The 13,859-nt window shown below is 42.5% G+C and overlaps 1 protein-coding gene across 4 annotated transcripts in view; it reads left to right on the top strand.

Moving 5' to 3' along the window:
* The window catches only part of SPPL2B (signal peptide peptidase like 2B), a 36,786-nt gene that overhangs the window by 4,561 nt on the left and 18,366 nt on the right, over window positions 1-13,859 (top strand). For all 4 annotated transcript variants that reach the window (XM_052702193.1, XM_052702192.1, XM_052702191.1 and 1 more), the window contains exons 2-7: window positions 3,102-3,221; window positions 6,395-6,577; window positions 10,361-10,450; window positions 11,891-12,030; window positions 12,718-12,860; window positions 13,623-13,719. In XM_052702193.1, the coding sequence (XP_052558153.1) occupies window positions 3,102-3,221; window positions 6,395-6,577; window positions 10,361-10,450; window positions 11,891-12,030; window positions 12,718-12,860; window positions 13,623-13,719 (773 nt within the window). The remainder of the gene's footprint in view (window positions 1-3,101; window positions 3,222-6,394; window positions 6,578-10,360; window positions 10,451-11,890; window positions 12,031-12,717; window positions 12,861-13,622; window positions 13,720-13,859) is intronic.

The following is a 13,859-nucleotide window of genomic DNA, read 5'->3' as shown; positions in this document are numbered from 1 at the left end:
TCAAGCCATAAGTACTGTAAGAGGCAAGAATTGTAAAAGAACTTCAAGAGCTGCTGTTTTTTCCTTCAGTGTTTGGAGCAGGCTGGGCTTGAGCTCCAAACTCTTGGAAGAGAGTCCTTGGGGGGTTGTGGGAAGGTTGTATAGGATCTGCATAGGAGAGTGACTTCTCACAGGTTGGTCTAGGATATGGTGTGATTTCTGGAAACTAAGAAGCGTAACAAGTGTTGCTGCTGTCCCGGTGCATCAGCTGTCCTGCCTTGACCTGACTTTTGCTATCTGATACCTAGTGATATAAACAAAGCAAAAGCTGAAGGCATCAGAGCCCTTCAGTAGCAGGAAAGAAAGAATCTAATGCATGTGACTCTTCTGAGGTGGGAGAAAATAACAAGCTTGAAGTGGTTGTTAACAGACTTCAGAGTTATGCTTTGATGCTCAGTGATAATTGCATTGTAAGAATGTTAATCCGCATTTGTTTTTGTCCTCCATGGACCATGTGCAACTCCCTACATCCTTGTCTACTTTTAGCCCTGCTCATATGCCACTTAATTCCTCTCATCCTTCATTTTACTTAGCTTTTGGCACATGAGCGCACAGCTTTCTAAAATGTTCTGAGCGTGTCACTTTAGGAACCTTTAACTCTAATATTTCTTTGAAGAGCATTCACTGAGCTGTTCAGAAAGCACAGTTGCATATTGCTGTCCTCCGTGTGCTGCTTGGGGATTGTTACTGACTTCCAGTAATACTTAGCTAATGGAAATGTAGCAACATGTACTATACTTATTCTTTCATTTTAGAGATACATAGTTTCTCTCTTATAAATATCAAGACTTCACTTGTACAAGCTGATGGTTTTTCAGATGCATAAGGCCATTCCACTGCAGGTAGCTTGCTCCTGCAAAGCTGCCTGAAGTTCTTGGAGGCAGCTGTATGTATAATATTCAGAAGAGAGCTGCCCTGGTTTCAACTGAGATTTGGGTTAATCTTCATGGGGGCTGTATGGTGGTGTGTTACTGTGCAGAGCTTTGTATAAAGGGTGTTTCAGCTTCTTGTATCATCTTGCCTGTGAGGAGCTTGGGTGTGTGTGTGTGTGTGTGTGCGTGCGCACAAGGATGAGGAGCTGGGAGGGGACAGAGCCAGGACAGCAGACCCAAACCAGCCAAAGGAACATCCCATACCTCATGACTGCATGCTGAACAAGAAACCTGGGAGGAGGGAGGTCTGCTGCTGCTCAGGGCCCAGTTGAGCTCTGGTTGGCTGGTGGTGAGCAGCTGTGTTGAGTGTCACTCATTGAGCTCCTTGATTTTTCCCTTCCTTCTCTGTCCCAGTGAGCTATTTTTATCTCAGCATGGGTTTTGTCTTTGTTTTTTTTTCCTCCATTCCACTGTGGGATGTGTGAGCTGTGCGATGCTGGGCTGCCTGCTGGGTTAAACTACAGCCCTTAAACCCGATCAGATTTGGCAGCAATAAGAAGGAAACTCTTCTGATCTGGTCTTTTCTCCGCCCCCTCCACAGCAGATGGTGAGAACTTTAAGGTCCCTTCCAGCCTAAGCAAATCTATGATAAAATCAGAGGGCTATTCAACTTTGTTTTGGTGAAACTGGTGCATCGGTCTCATTTGATGGCAGTAAAAGGAGTTTTCAAGGTGTTCATTGGAGATTTATGGAACTCTACCCTCCTTGTGCCTCATCCCTGAAAGCAGTTTCTACAGGTACACGTACTGCCAAAAAGCAATGATGTAAATAAGGCATCGTTGTGAAGGGAGGGATATCTTTCTCTGGTGAGAGAGGTCAGAGACGTGATTGTATTTTTGAGTTGAGTATCTAATTTCAACTCTATGCATTCCGTTTGAAATGGAATTATGTGAAATGAAAACGGACTGAAAGTTGAGCCATAATTACACACCAGAACTGTGGTGTGGTGTTTTTTGTTTGTTTTTGTGTTGGTTTTTTTTTGTTTGTTTGTTTGTTTTTGTTTTTGTTTTTTTTTTTTTCCAATCTTGAAACCTTTTACATTTCTTTATCACACTTAGAAAAGAGAGAAGGAATCAGGCAGGAGCACTTGCACACAGGGCCCTTTTGCTGCAGGAGCTGTAAGATATACTTGGTTTAGATGTTGTACTAAGGGACGTGGTATAATGGGGAAATACTGATGGTTGTACTGATGGCCTTGGAGGTCTTTTCCAACCTTGGTGACTGTGATTCACTTCTTCCTCAATTTTTGATAACAAAGAGCATTTATAATCTATTTTGTTCAGTTAATGTGGAAATAAAGTCACTACTAGCGTGTAACTTCCATCTCTGTAATCAGTGGTAGGAAAGCTGCACATACTTCCACAGTTGTTTTTCTTCCTGGCATCTGGATGCCTGGTATTTATCTCCTGGGGCTTGATGTGCAAGTAGAAAACTACATCACCTCCACAAAAATACTTGTGCAGATTCTATACTAGTTTCTAGATTCTACTAGGTTCTACACAGATGCTAGCCCTGTAGCTAGCATTCGTTTGGCTTCTTGGTTAGACAGTGGGAATATATCTGGTGCTCACAAAGGGAAAAAGGGAAGGGAACAAAAGAACAGTTTGTCATGAAGAATAAAAAGCTAGGTGAAGATTCCACAGTAAGGGAGTGGGGTTTTTTCTTCTCACTTTACTGGATACTACCAAATAATTGAATTCAGGTAATTCTGGTGGTTTGCATTCAACCTGTGCTAGCCCCTAACTCTGAATTTTGATGTCAGATGACGCACACAGACTTGATGCACTCTGACATAACCAAAATAATAGAGAATTTGTTGTCCTGCACTGTTTTGCAGGAATAGGAAGGTGAAAACATAGAGATATTAAATGGAACTTGTTGTATTTGGAACATTTCTCCTTACAGACAGACTCTGTAATAGTCAAATATGTCATAATTGAGAATGTGCTTAACCTGCTATATTCACTGCATGCTGTCATGTTTACTTTGCTCTGTACTCCCTCTGCAGATAGTGGAACTTTGTAAAATCTTTTATAAAGTAAGAAGCAAGCTAATCAACAGTAAGTGAAGCCCATTACTTCTGTACTGCATGTATTGAAAAAAGCCCTATTGAATGCTTGTTGTTTTCAGGTGTACTGCGAGTACGGAATGGTCCATGTCCTTTCAGAGAAAGGGAGCAGCAAAGGCAAGGACTACTGTATCCTCTTCAACTCCCAGTGGGCCCATCTGCCACATGATCTGGGTAAAGCTGTAAGTACCAAGCCAGCCAACTAAAAGAATGTACTCAGAATTGCCCTTGTTGTAGGGGAGAATTCTAATTCATATCTTAGTAAAATCTGAAGCTTGCTCTACTTTGAAAATATTTTCTATCTGTTACAGCCTCCATAGCCTATAGTGGTGATACTCCTTTCTAAGCAACTATTTCAGGTTCAAAACAACAACAACAAAAAAAATACTTCTGCACATGGTGACGAAATAAATGAGAATAAGACTTAACTGTGTTTGGAAAGGAGCTCTCATGTTTTGGTACGGAAAAGATACAGGTTCTTCCTGATACCTGGGTGACCACTAGTGCTTTCTTATTATTTCGTTCTTCTCTTAAACTTAGGTATAAGCAATTATGAGCTGTGTCAACTTGTTTTTGTTATCCAAAGCACTATGAACTGACAACTGATTCTTTTTTTTTTTTTTCTTCCACTTTTTTGTGAGAAAATTGAAGAGTACAGAGACACCAGTAGCAGGAACTCACTTCCTAACAGATGAGAGGAATAGCTAAAATGTGAGGAGGAAACTGTCACTTGCTTCTTTGACCTCTATTATGCGGCGTTTTTGTGTCTGATCTGTATTTGTAGAAGATTCAATTTTGCAGAGATTGATTATACATGACTCAGTTATTCAGACTGTGTAAGCAAGAAGACTAATTTGAGGGAATCCTTTGTAAGAAGGGTTATATTTCTGTAAGCTAAATGTATATATGTACAAGTCACACTTCATGGGCTTGTTCAAGTGGCTTTAGTAGAAAGTGTACTAAAATCAAAAAAGGAAGGGATCTGGGGAGGTTTTCTGATCTAGCTTTGAAAGCAAGGCCTTAGATTGGGCTATCCAAGGCTCTGTTCATGCTAAGCTTGTGCTTGTGAAAGCCAAAGGCATTAAATATCAAAGTCTTGAATTTATGAACTGTCAAGAGATCTTTTAAGATCTGAGAGGCTTTTGCTATTATGCTCTTTTCAATTCACTTTTACCAGTAAAGTTGCCTCTTAGGTAGTGATTCCATCCATTTATAATAGCACCACACCTTCTAAGAAGATAATTTGGCTGTCAATGTACGTGTCATCTGGCCAAAATCCATGCAATCATACCCTAAATCCAAAGAGAAACACCTGGGTCCCATCAACTTCTGTTGTCATTACAAGCTGGGAGATGAAGGGATTGAATGCAGCACTGCCAAGAAGGACTTGTGTGTACTGGTGGGTGGCAGCTGGACATGAGTCAGCAGTGTGCCCCCAGCCCAGGAAGGCAGCAGTATCCTGGGCTGCATCCAAAGCAGCATGGCCAGCAGGGTGAGAGGTCATCCTCTTTCTCTGCTCTGTACTGGTGAGACCTCACCTGGAGTACTGCACCCAGATGTGGAGTGCTCAGTACAGGAGAGGTGTAGACCTGTTGGAGCACATCCAGAGGAGGACCACAAAAATGATCCACGGGATGGGGCAGCCTCCCTGTGAGGGGAGAGCTGGAGCTGTGCAGCCTGAAAAAGAGAAGGCTCTTGGGAAAAACTGAGAAGTGGCCTTTCTGTTTCTAAAGAGGGGCTGTAAGAAAGAAGGGGATGGACTTCTTAGCAGGGACTGCTGTGATAGGACAGAGGGAAATGGTTTTGAACTTAAAGAGGAGAATTCTAGATTGGATATGAGGAAAAATGTGTGTGTGTGTTTTTTTGTTTGTTTGTTTGTTTTTTTAACAATAAGGTTGTTGGAGGCACTGGCACAGGTTGCTCATGAGAAGTGGTGGATGCCCCATCCTTGGAGACATTCAAGGTCAGGTTGGATAGCACTCTGAGCACCAGATGAAGCTGTGGATGTCCCTGTTCATTGCAGAGGAGTTGGAATAGATGACCTTTAAGGTCCCTTCCAACTCAAACAAGTCTATAAATCTATGAATTATCTTACTCTTGACCTGACTGTGCTGTGAAGTTGGTGCCTGGATTACATTGCTTCAGTGGAAGAAGTGGGAGTGCAATGTGCAGACAATTCACATAGTGCATGAAGCTGGTTTGAGAGACTCGGGGTCTGGTTCAACTGGATCCAGACAGACTGCCCTAGGAGTTACTCTAAGATTTGTGATATTTGGAGCCTCTTGTAGCTATTTTGTGTTGACTTGTCTCATAAAAATTCATGGAGACACATTTCAGTATCTCAGCATGAGCCAATATAGTCCAGAAGAGCTTATGCTGGATTGGAACCAATGTGCTCCATAGACCTGTCTTTTGTAAATTTTCATTTCTCTTACTCTCTGCTAATCCCAGCTTTCTTTCCTGCTCCAGCTCCTCCTTCCCTCAAGTACTCCAGCAATACAATTTAATAAAAGAGGTGCTGCATGCTGAGCTTGCTCTGTGTTTGTGTTCAGCTCTGATAGAGTACAGCCTCGCCTCAAGTTCAGGAGGAGTGGGACAGCCCCTTTCCTTTCCTGGTGGAAAGGAGCCATCCTGAGCCACATGCACCCCAGGGCACTGTCAGCCCTGTGAGGGTGTTTTTTCCTTGCTCTTCTTGAAAACTGGGACAATACTACTTGCTACTTTCCTGTTTGCTAGGACCTTTCCAAATCCTCAAGACTGTTGAAAAAAATAGAGAGAGGTTTTGTGACAACATCAGCTAGTTCTTTGTGTACCCTGGGAATGGTGCCTATTAGTCCACATAGACTTGTGTGTATCTAGCAAGTTCTGCACAAGTTTGAGGTCTGGGAGTTTATGATTTCCTCAGTCATAGTCCTCCAACTCACAGCTCCAGGATCCCAGGGCCCATCGACGGTGCTGAAGACAGGCATCTGTGCCTTGTTTGTGCCCATATTTGTAAAGTGACAGGCCACTATTGTCTCTGGTCCTACTTTTTCTGTTTGGTATTCCCAGCTGACTCATGGCAAGCTGACTGTACCTATAAGGACATGGACACCTGACTTAGATGAATCTCGTAGCTCCTTAAAGAATCACCAGCACCATCCTCCTGGCTGGTTGGTCTATAGTTAACTCGCAAAAAGACTCCCAGAGTCTCTCAAATGTGTCACTGCCAACTGCAGAGGACAACACTATTGTTTCTCTGAGAATGCTCTATCACCTCAGTATTTGGAAGTTCTAAATTGAGTTTTAGACACCCCCCTGTGCTATTTGCTTTTGGTTAAAAATAAGAATATATTAGAATTTTCTTTCTTTTCAGTCACTCTTGCAACTGCAGGATCAGACGGCGTCTGTTTTGTGTTCTCCTTCTGATGTACCTGATGGGGGTTTTAATAACCGAATCCCCATGGTGATGCGAGGGAACTGCACCTTCTATGAGAAAGTGAGGCTTGCTCAGATAAATGGAGCTCGTGGGCTGCTGATTGTTAGCAGAGAGAGACTGGTAAGTCTATTTCTGTCTTTCTGTATCACTGATGCTATAATGTTAGATACTGGCTTATTTTCAGTGATTGTTGTAGGTATTTTCCTTTTTAAGCGCACACATTTTTTTATTTTTATACATTTCCACATTGCCCAGCTATGAGTGGAAAACAATACAAATGAAGGGAGGATTAATTAAATAAATGAGTATGCTCACTTGAGTAGGCAGAGTGCTGCACACGGCCTCTGTAACATCCAAATCAAGGGCTCAGAATTATCTTTATGTTATATAACATCCTGAATCAAAGAAGGAAGGGCAGTTTCTTAACTGAATACCTTCAGTGGAGTATAGAGCACAAGATTCAGTTGGAGCATCACCAGTGTATGTTTTGTAAAATGAATGTTTTATCAGTGTAGTCAATACTAAAGAGATGTGTTACGTGTAAAATATATTGCTTGAAGTTTGGTTATTGCATTTTGCTGTTGCAGTTGTTAGTAACTTATGTTTTACTGGAAGTAGGCATATGTCTTAAATTTATGTTACTGCTGTCATTGTAAGTTAAACTGCAAAAATAGGATTCTTGATTGTAGGCTGCAGTTGTATAATGAATAGCACTTAGGTTCAGAGAGCTGTCCACTGCCTTCATAACCTTCTGTCATTGCAGATTTTGGAAGATCATTGCCCAGTATCTTAATAAATAAATCTGTTTTAAGCTGATTTCTAGCTGAATTTCTGAGCTGCCTCTTCGGGCCATGACACAGCAGGGCTGGTGCTGCCTGGGATGGGGCTGCTGCCTTGCGCCGTGCATGTAATAAAGAGAGCAATGAATTATTCTTGAGTTGGTGCCTGATGGCACTTAGGCCGTGTGAGCATGAGGATCACAGCCATTCCCTTTCTCCCATCTCCACGGGAAGCCAGGCAGGAGGTGATGAGCTGGAGGGGGAACAGGGCCCTGTAGCACAGCAGTGGGAGGAGTGCTTTTTCCTTCCCAGAGCCTGTGCAGATGTGGCTGAGTGCTTGTTGAATGCTTGTGGCTCCCGTGGCAGAAAGGAGCCCTTCTGATCTTGTCCAGCCCATGAGGCCCTGGAAGCACATCTCTTCTTGCCAGGAGCTCCTCTAAGCCCTTGCTGCGGTTCCCAGGTTTGCACAGTGCTGGTGACAAGGCCGTGCCCCGTGAGAGTTGGCTGGCTGCAGCCCCGCTGCCAAGGCCCTGCCTGCACATCTGCTCCTGTTCCAAGGTGGAGCATCTTCCTGCCCCCCCCTCCCCCCCTTGGGCCACTGCAGCCCCTGCCCTACCTGTGGCTCTGGCTGCCGCAGGCTCTCAGTCCTACAGCCTTACAGTCTCTGTCCTTTTCCAGAAGCACAGAGTACTTCTTTCTCATCTGTTTCGTGTCTTCCAATCACTGCTGTCTCTGTGACCCTTCTTCCCTTACCTGGGTCTGAGTTTGGCCCTGTGTGTATGCCGCACTCTGGCATCCTCTCTTCCCCCCTCTACAAGGCCCTGTTGTGTGTTTTTCATGTTTCTTTGACTGCCAGTTGTAGTTCTGTTGACTTTTTGTTGTGTTCCAGTGTGATGGGTTGTGCTAATCCCAGAGCAGCCAGCAGCTCACATCGTTCAGCTTGCAATAAAACTTTCTTGCAAAGGCTTTTAGGAGAATTTCTGAGAATAAAAATGTGGAGCGGAGTAGTCAAGAAGGCGGCCGCGAAGGAGAGGAGAAGTTCTTCAAAACTCTTGGTCATCATGGAATGCTCAGCCATGGAAGCATGGAGAATTGACATGCCTGAGGGGAGGGATGCCATCCTGTGGTAGCTAGGCAGGCTGGAGAGGTGGGCCCATGCCAAGCTCCTGGAGTTCAACAAGACCAAGTGCAAGTTCCTGCACCTGGGTTGGGGCAATGGGAAGCACAGATACAGGTTGGGTGGAGAATGACTTGAGAGCTGCCCTGAGGAGAAGGATTTGGGGGTGTTGATGGGTGAAAGACTCAGTGAGAGCCAGCAGTGTACGCTCGCAGTCCAGAAGGCCAACCAGATTGTGGGCTGCATGAAGAGACGCTCCTCTTCGTGCCAGCAGAACAAGGGGGGTGATCCTCCCCCTCCTGCTCTGCTCTTGTGAGACCCCACCTGGCTTACTGCATTCAGTTCTGCGGCTCCAGCACAAGAAGGACATGGTGTGGGTCCAGCTGAGGGCTACGAGGATGATTGGAGGGCTGGAGCACCTTCTGCTGTGAGGACAGGCTGAGAGCTGGGGTTCTTCAGTCTGAAGAAGAGAAGGCTCTGAAGAGATTGAATAGTGACTTTCCAGGACCTGGACGCTCCATACCGTCAGCCTAACTATGCTACCCTAACTTTAACAGTTCATCACTAAATCATGTTCCTGGGAACCACATCCAGACGGTTTTTAAACATATCCAGGGCTGTTGCCTCACCCACACCTCCTTGGGGAGCCCATTCAAGTGCTTAACAATGCTTTCTGTAAAGAAGTTTGTTCTGATATCCAACCTAAACCTCCCCTGGTGCAACCTGAGCCATTTCCCCTCATCCTGTCACTCATGAAATGAGACCCTTCTGCTCTGCAGACCATGGTTCCTCTCTGTTAGGCAGCTTTGCAGCCACTCCTCCCCAAGGCTGTATGGGTTGTCTGGGGTTTGACCAAAATTTGGGACCTGACACTTGGCCCTATTGGAACTCATACAGTTGATCTTGGACCTTCGCTCCAGTCTATCCAGGTCTCTCTGTACTGCCTTTCTGCCATCCAGCTGATCAACTTGGCATCATCTGCAAACTTACTGAGGGTGCACTTAATCCCCTCATCGAGGTTGTTGATGAAGATGTTAAGTAGGAGTGGCCCCACTACTGAGCCCTGGGCTGCACCTCTTGTAACTGGCCATTGGGTGGGTTTAAATCTGTTGACCACTTAACTTTTATATTTTAACTTAGGTGGAAGACTGGTCTTCATTCTTAAAGCAGAATTGGAGTAGGCAAACATCAGGCACCCCTTCCAACCTTGGCAGTTCTCTGGTTCAGTAGTTTAGTTCTCACCATCTACGCTCAATTCTTATATTTGAATGGGACAACCCTTCTGTTTTCTGATGCTGTGACTTAGGGATGTACATCATGGGCTGTTAACCAGTTACACATCAAAGGTTTTATGGGACACTCATTAAAGTGTTATGGTGTGATTTAACCTCTTCCTTTATATCGTCTACAAATTCAGCTAGCTTCTCTGAAACATCTGCGATGAAAAGTCTTCTGGGCTCAGAAACCTTATCACTTTGAAAGATTGTGTGAATCTGTTTTGCACTTGTCCCAGCAGTTTCAGGGATCATTTTGTGTATGTGTAAAAGGGAGAATACAGACACCAGTGAAATTAAATAACATGATTCTTAAGATGAGATCTTTCTGCTCGGTATGGAACCAAGAAGAGAAGATGCTTTCTGGTTTGTTGTTTTTTTTTTTTTGTTTTGTGTGTATGTGTGTGTGTTTCTTGGTTCTTTTTTTCCATACTTGTGTCTGCATTGGAGTGTTAGAGGGGTATATGCTGGGCAAATAAAAGTGTTATGCTTAGGCAGTTTTGAAGTTGGTTTAAGGCTCCGATAGTAGCAGTATTTTTCCTGTTTTGAATTGTGTTTTGGATTAATTTTTTGGTGTTTTGCCTGTGTAAAGGTAACTTTAGGTTATTGTACATTATGTTCCTTTTCATAATATTTTTTAGATTAACAGAAAATAAGACTTGAACTCTTTTGAAGGAATAGAAGGCTTTTGCAGAAATAAATTCTTTTTTGCCTGTTTTGATCTGTCCTTTAGGTCCCTCCAGGGGGTAACAGGAGCCAATATGAAGAGATTGATATTCCCGTTGCTCTGCTGAGCTATTCTGATATGTTAGATATTGTCAAGGTAAGCTTGATGTTCTGATTTAAACTATTTTGAATTGTTCATTGGTCAACAGAATGTGGAGCTCATATTAGGAGCTCTGGATTGTAAAGAGTTATACTCAAAAAGACAGTTACATTCTATTTTTTAGAAATGCTGTTGTCTTAGGAGGTTGTTTCTCATTTAAGAATAAAAAAGGGAGCCTAGTTCTGAACATAAATACTACAAACAGCAGAGCTAATGGATTGCTTTAAAGTACTTGCAATAAAGCTTCATTATATAATCATAGAATCCTTAGAGTTGGAAGGGACCTTTAAAGGTCATCTAGTCAAAGTCCCTTGCAATGAATAGGGACAACACAGCTGGATCATGGTGCCCAGGGCCTGATCCAGACTTGTCTTGAATGTCTCCAAGGACAGAGCATCCATTACAGCTCTGGGCAACCTCTGCCAGTGCCTCACCACCTCACTGTAAAATGCTTCTTTACATCCAACCTAAATCTTCCTGTTTAAGCTTGAAGTCATTTCCCCTTGTTTTATCACAGCAGACTCTGCTAAAGAGTCTGTCCCTTTCTGAGTTTGCTGATTGGAAACTAAATAACTGAAGCTTTGCTAAGGTGGCTTTTGTGAAGTCTACAGTGCTGGTTATGTAAAAGCATCAGGGAGCCCTTGTCAAAGGGGATTCAGTATCTTCGTGTATGAGTTTTTCTGAGTATGGCAAAGTGGTGATTTTAGGTAAAATATCCTTTTTATATGAGTCAGTTATTTTTATGGGCAGTAAGATACTTTCTAAAAAAAATAAATCCCACCTTGATGCCACTTCTGTTTTTTGTGGACCAAGAGTAAGGGTGTTGTTCTGGGTAGTGTCCAAAGGTGTGTCAGATATTCAAATTAAAATACTGCTGTTAGAGGTAAGAGTTTCATCACCAGACAGTTCTGAAAACTCCCTGCAAGTTCTGAAAAAGCTGCTGCCCTGACTGCTGGAATTGTGGGCACGTTGTAACCAGGTCACTGGTGCTGAGGACCAGATCCTAATGAAGATGTGGATATTAGAAGTTCAATGATACATGCCTTTCAAACAACAATAGTCTATAAGTCCACTTTTAAAAGTAAGTCGGCCCGGACTTCATTGCAAAGCACTTGTTCATGTCATGCACTAAGGAATTTGTTAGTTCAGTGCAGTTAGTACAGCATAGAAAGGGGAGAAGAACAGTTGTTGCTGAGGATCCACTGTCCATGCTGAATATCTCTTTCAGGGAGCCATGCTTTGGAATAGTCCTAAGTTAGTAGTGTCCTTTGAATGCTTTTGGCTTTGTCCTGCCTCTGACACCTAGCTCTGTTTCTGTTTAAATATCTTTTACTAAGGAAAAGTAATACAAAAAGCAAAATTGAGAGATTTAAAGAGTAGGGTGGTTCTTACTAAAGTGTGATTCCCAAGTTCCTCCATTTGTTCTTGCCTCTGCAGAGTTTTGGGAGGTCAGTGAAGGGAGCAATGTATGCACCAAATGAGCCTGTGCTTGATTACAACATGGTCATTATATTTGTCATGGCTGTGGGGACTGTGGCAATTGGAGGATACTGGGCAGGAAGCAGAGATGTGAAAAAGTGAGTACTGGGAAAGTAATGTGCCAGTTTTCTTCTTGTGTTTTTGCCTGGGGTAGGGGGGAACCATGGTGGTGGATGGTAGCTGTGCTGATGAGGGTTAGAGACTGTGCAACTGGAGTTAGGAAGATGTTAGCATGATGTCTAAGAGCCCTTAAGCCTGATGTGTAATATTCATGGACAGTGCCTTAATGCTTTACCCTTTAAAAAAAAAACAAAAAACAACCATACACTTGAAAAACCTCAGAAGGAAAATTGGGTTGGAATCTATTTCCTGTTTGGGCTTTTCAAAGATTCATCTTCAAAGATCTTTTGTGAAAATTGTAGAAATGTATTTTGCTGGGCTAGTGTAAAACAGACAGATCAGATGGTTAACACCATGTTCATTTTGGACGTTTTACTGAAATTTTGTGGCTACTTTTCACAAGTAGATGGGGAGGAGGAGATCTATGCTGCACATTTCCAACATTTGCTTTGCACAAGCTGATTCTGTAGTGATTTTCAGTATTCAGAGTTGTTAGTTAATGAAAAATAGTACTCCTTACACAATAATTCAGTGACAACCTGAGTGGAAATACAGGTATTGATGTAGTGTCATCATTCCCCGCCTCATGTAACTCACTGAAGATGCAGTGCCCTTTATTTTGTTGCAGAGGTAATGGTCTGACTGTAATTCTATTCCTCTTTCAGGCGATACATGAAGCACAAACGTGATGATGGGGCGGAGAAACATGATGATGAAACAGTTGATGTGACTCCAATAATGATCTGTGTGTTTGTAGTGATGTGCTGCTCAATGCTGGTCCTCCTTTATTTCTTCTATGATCACTTAGGTACTTTTAAAGTTGCATTTTTGTTGACATATCTTCAATAGCACTGGGCTGCTTTTGCTTAAAGAACATTTTTAAGGTAGAACTGATTATGAAACAATTGTCCTCTGCCGTTTGTTCTCAGTGCAATTTAAAACCCTATAAGAAAACTCTGCAGGTAAGCTGTAATGAGGTTGGATTAGGTGATCACAGTAATTCTTTCAATTGTTAAAGCCTTTTATGTGTATAAGAGGTGTAAGTCGTTAAATCTTTGTTTTTTGTCAGAGTTTACCAAGCCTCTACTCTCCTTTCTATTCTTACCGAGTTTGAGGTTTTACCTTTATGAGTGTGGTAAGCTTCTGTTGATTGCCTTTTTGATCAAGTTGAAGAGTCATGAGGAAGCTGTGAAAGATGTATCCCATCACTGTTAATTCATTTTGTTATTGAGTGGTTTTAAGAGTCCTCTTATGAAATTCCTATGAACTCATAGTGAGAAGATGAGTACTTCACAAGTTGCCTCTTTGGCTTATGATTTAATGGTGTACTTAAAGAATAGTAGCAAAGAGCTTTTAACTTGTTCAAGTAGCTATTGCATGAAGTACACCAGTGTAAAATGTGATGGAGTTAGATATTTAAAGGGCATAAATCTAATCAACAACTGTATGAAATTTCTGTATCTGAATTTAATTTTCACACATGACATTTAAGACTCATTTCTCATTCAGGCTTTTTGATTGGAAAAAAGGATCTCTTACCTTCTTGGACTTACCATTTTTTATTTTTCAGTCTATGTTATCATAGGAATATTCTGCCTGGCTGCCTCAATTGGCCTTTACAGTTGCCTGTCTCCCTTTGTAAGAAGATTCCCATTGGGAAAGTGTAGGTATGTTGCAACTTGAATTTTTTTTTTTGTAGGCAAAGGTACATTTTTATGTTGTAGGGTTGGTAAGGGATTTACAAGGTAGTTTCGTGTATGAAAATGTTTTTGAAGAAGCAGAGTAACTACACAGATAACTGTACCTG

Source organism: Tympanuchus pallidicinctus, unplaced genomic scaffold (genome assembly GCF_026119805.1).
Source record: "Tympanuchus pallidicinctus isolate F22 unplaced genomic scaffold, pur_lepc_1.0 scaffold43, whole genome shotgun sequence".
Lineage (NCBI taxonomy): Eukaryota > Metazoa > Chordata > Aves > Galliformes > Phasianidae > Tympanuchus > Tympanuchus pallidicinctus.
This window is presented reverse-complemented; position numbering and strand designations above follow the sequence as displayed.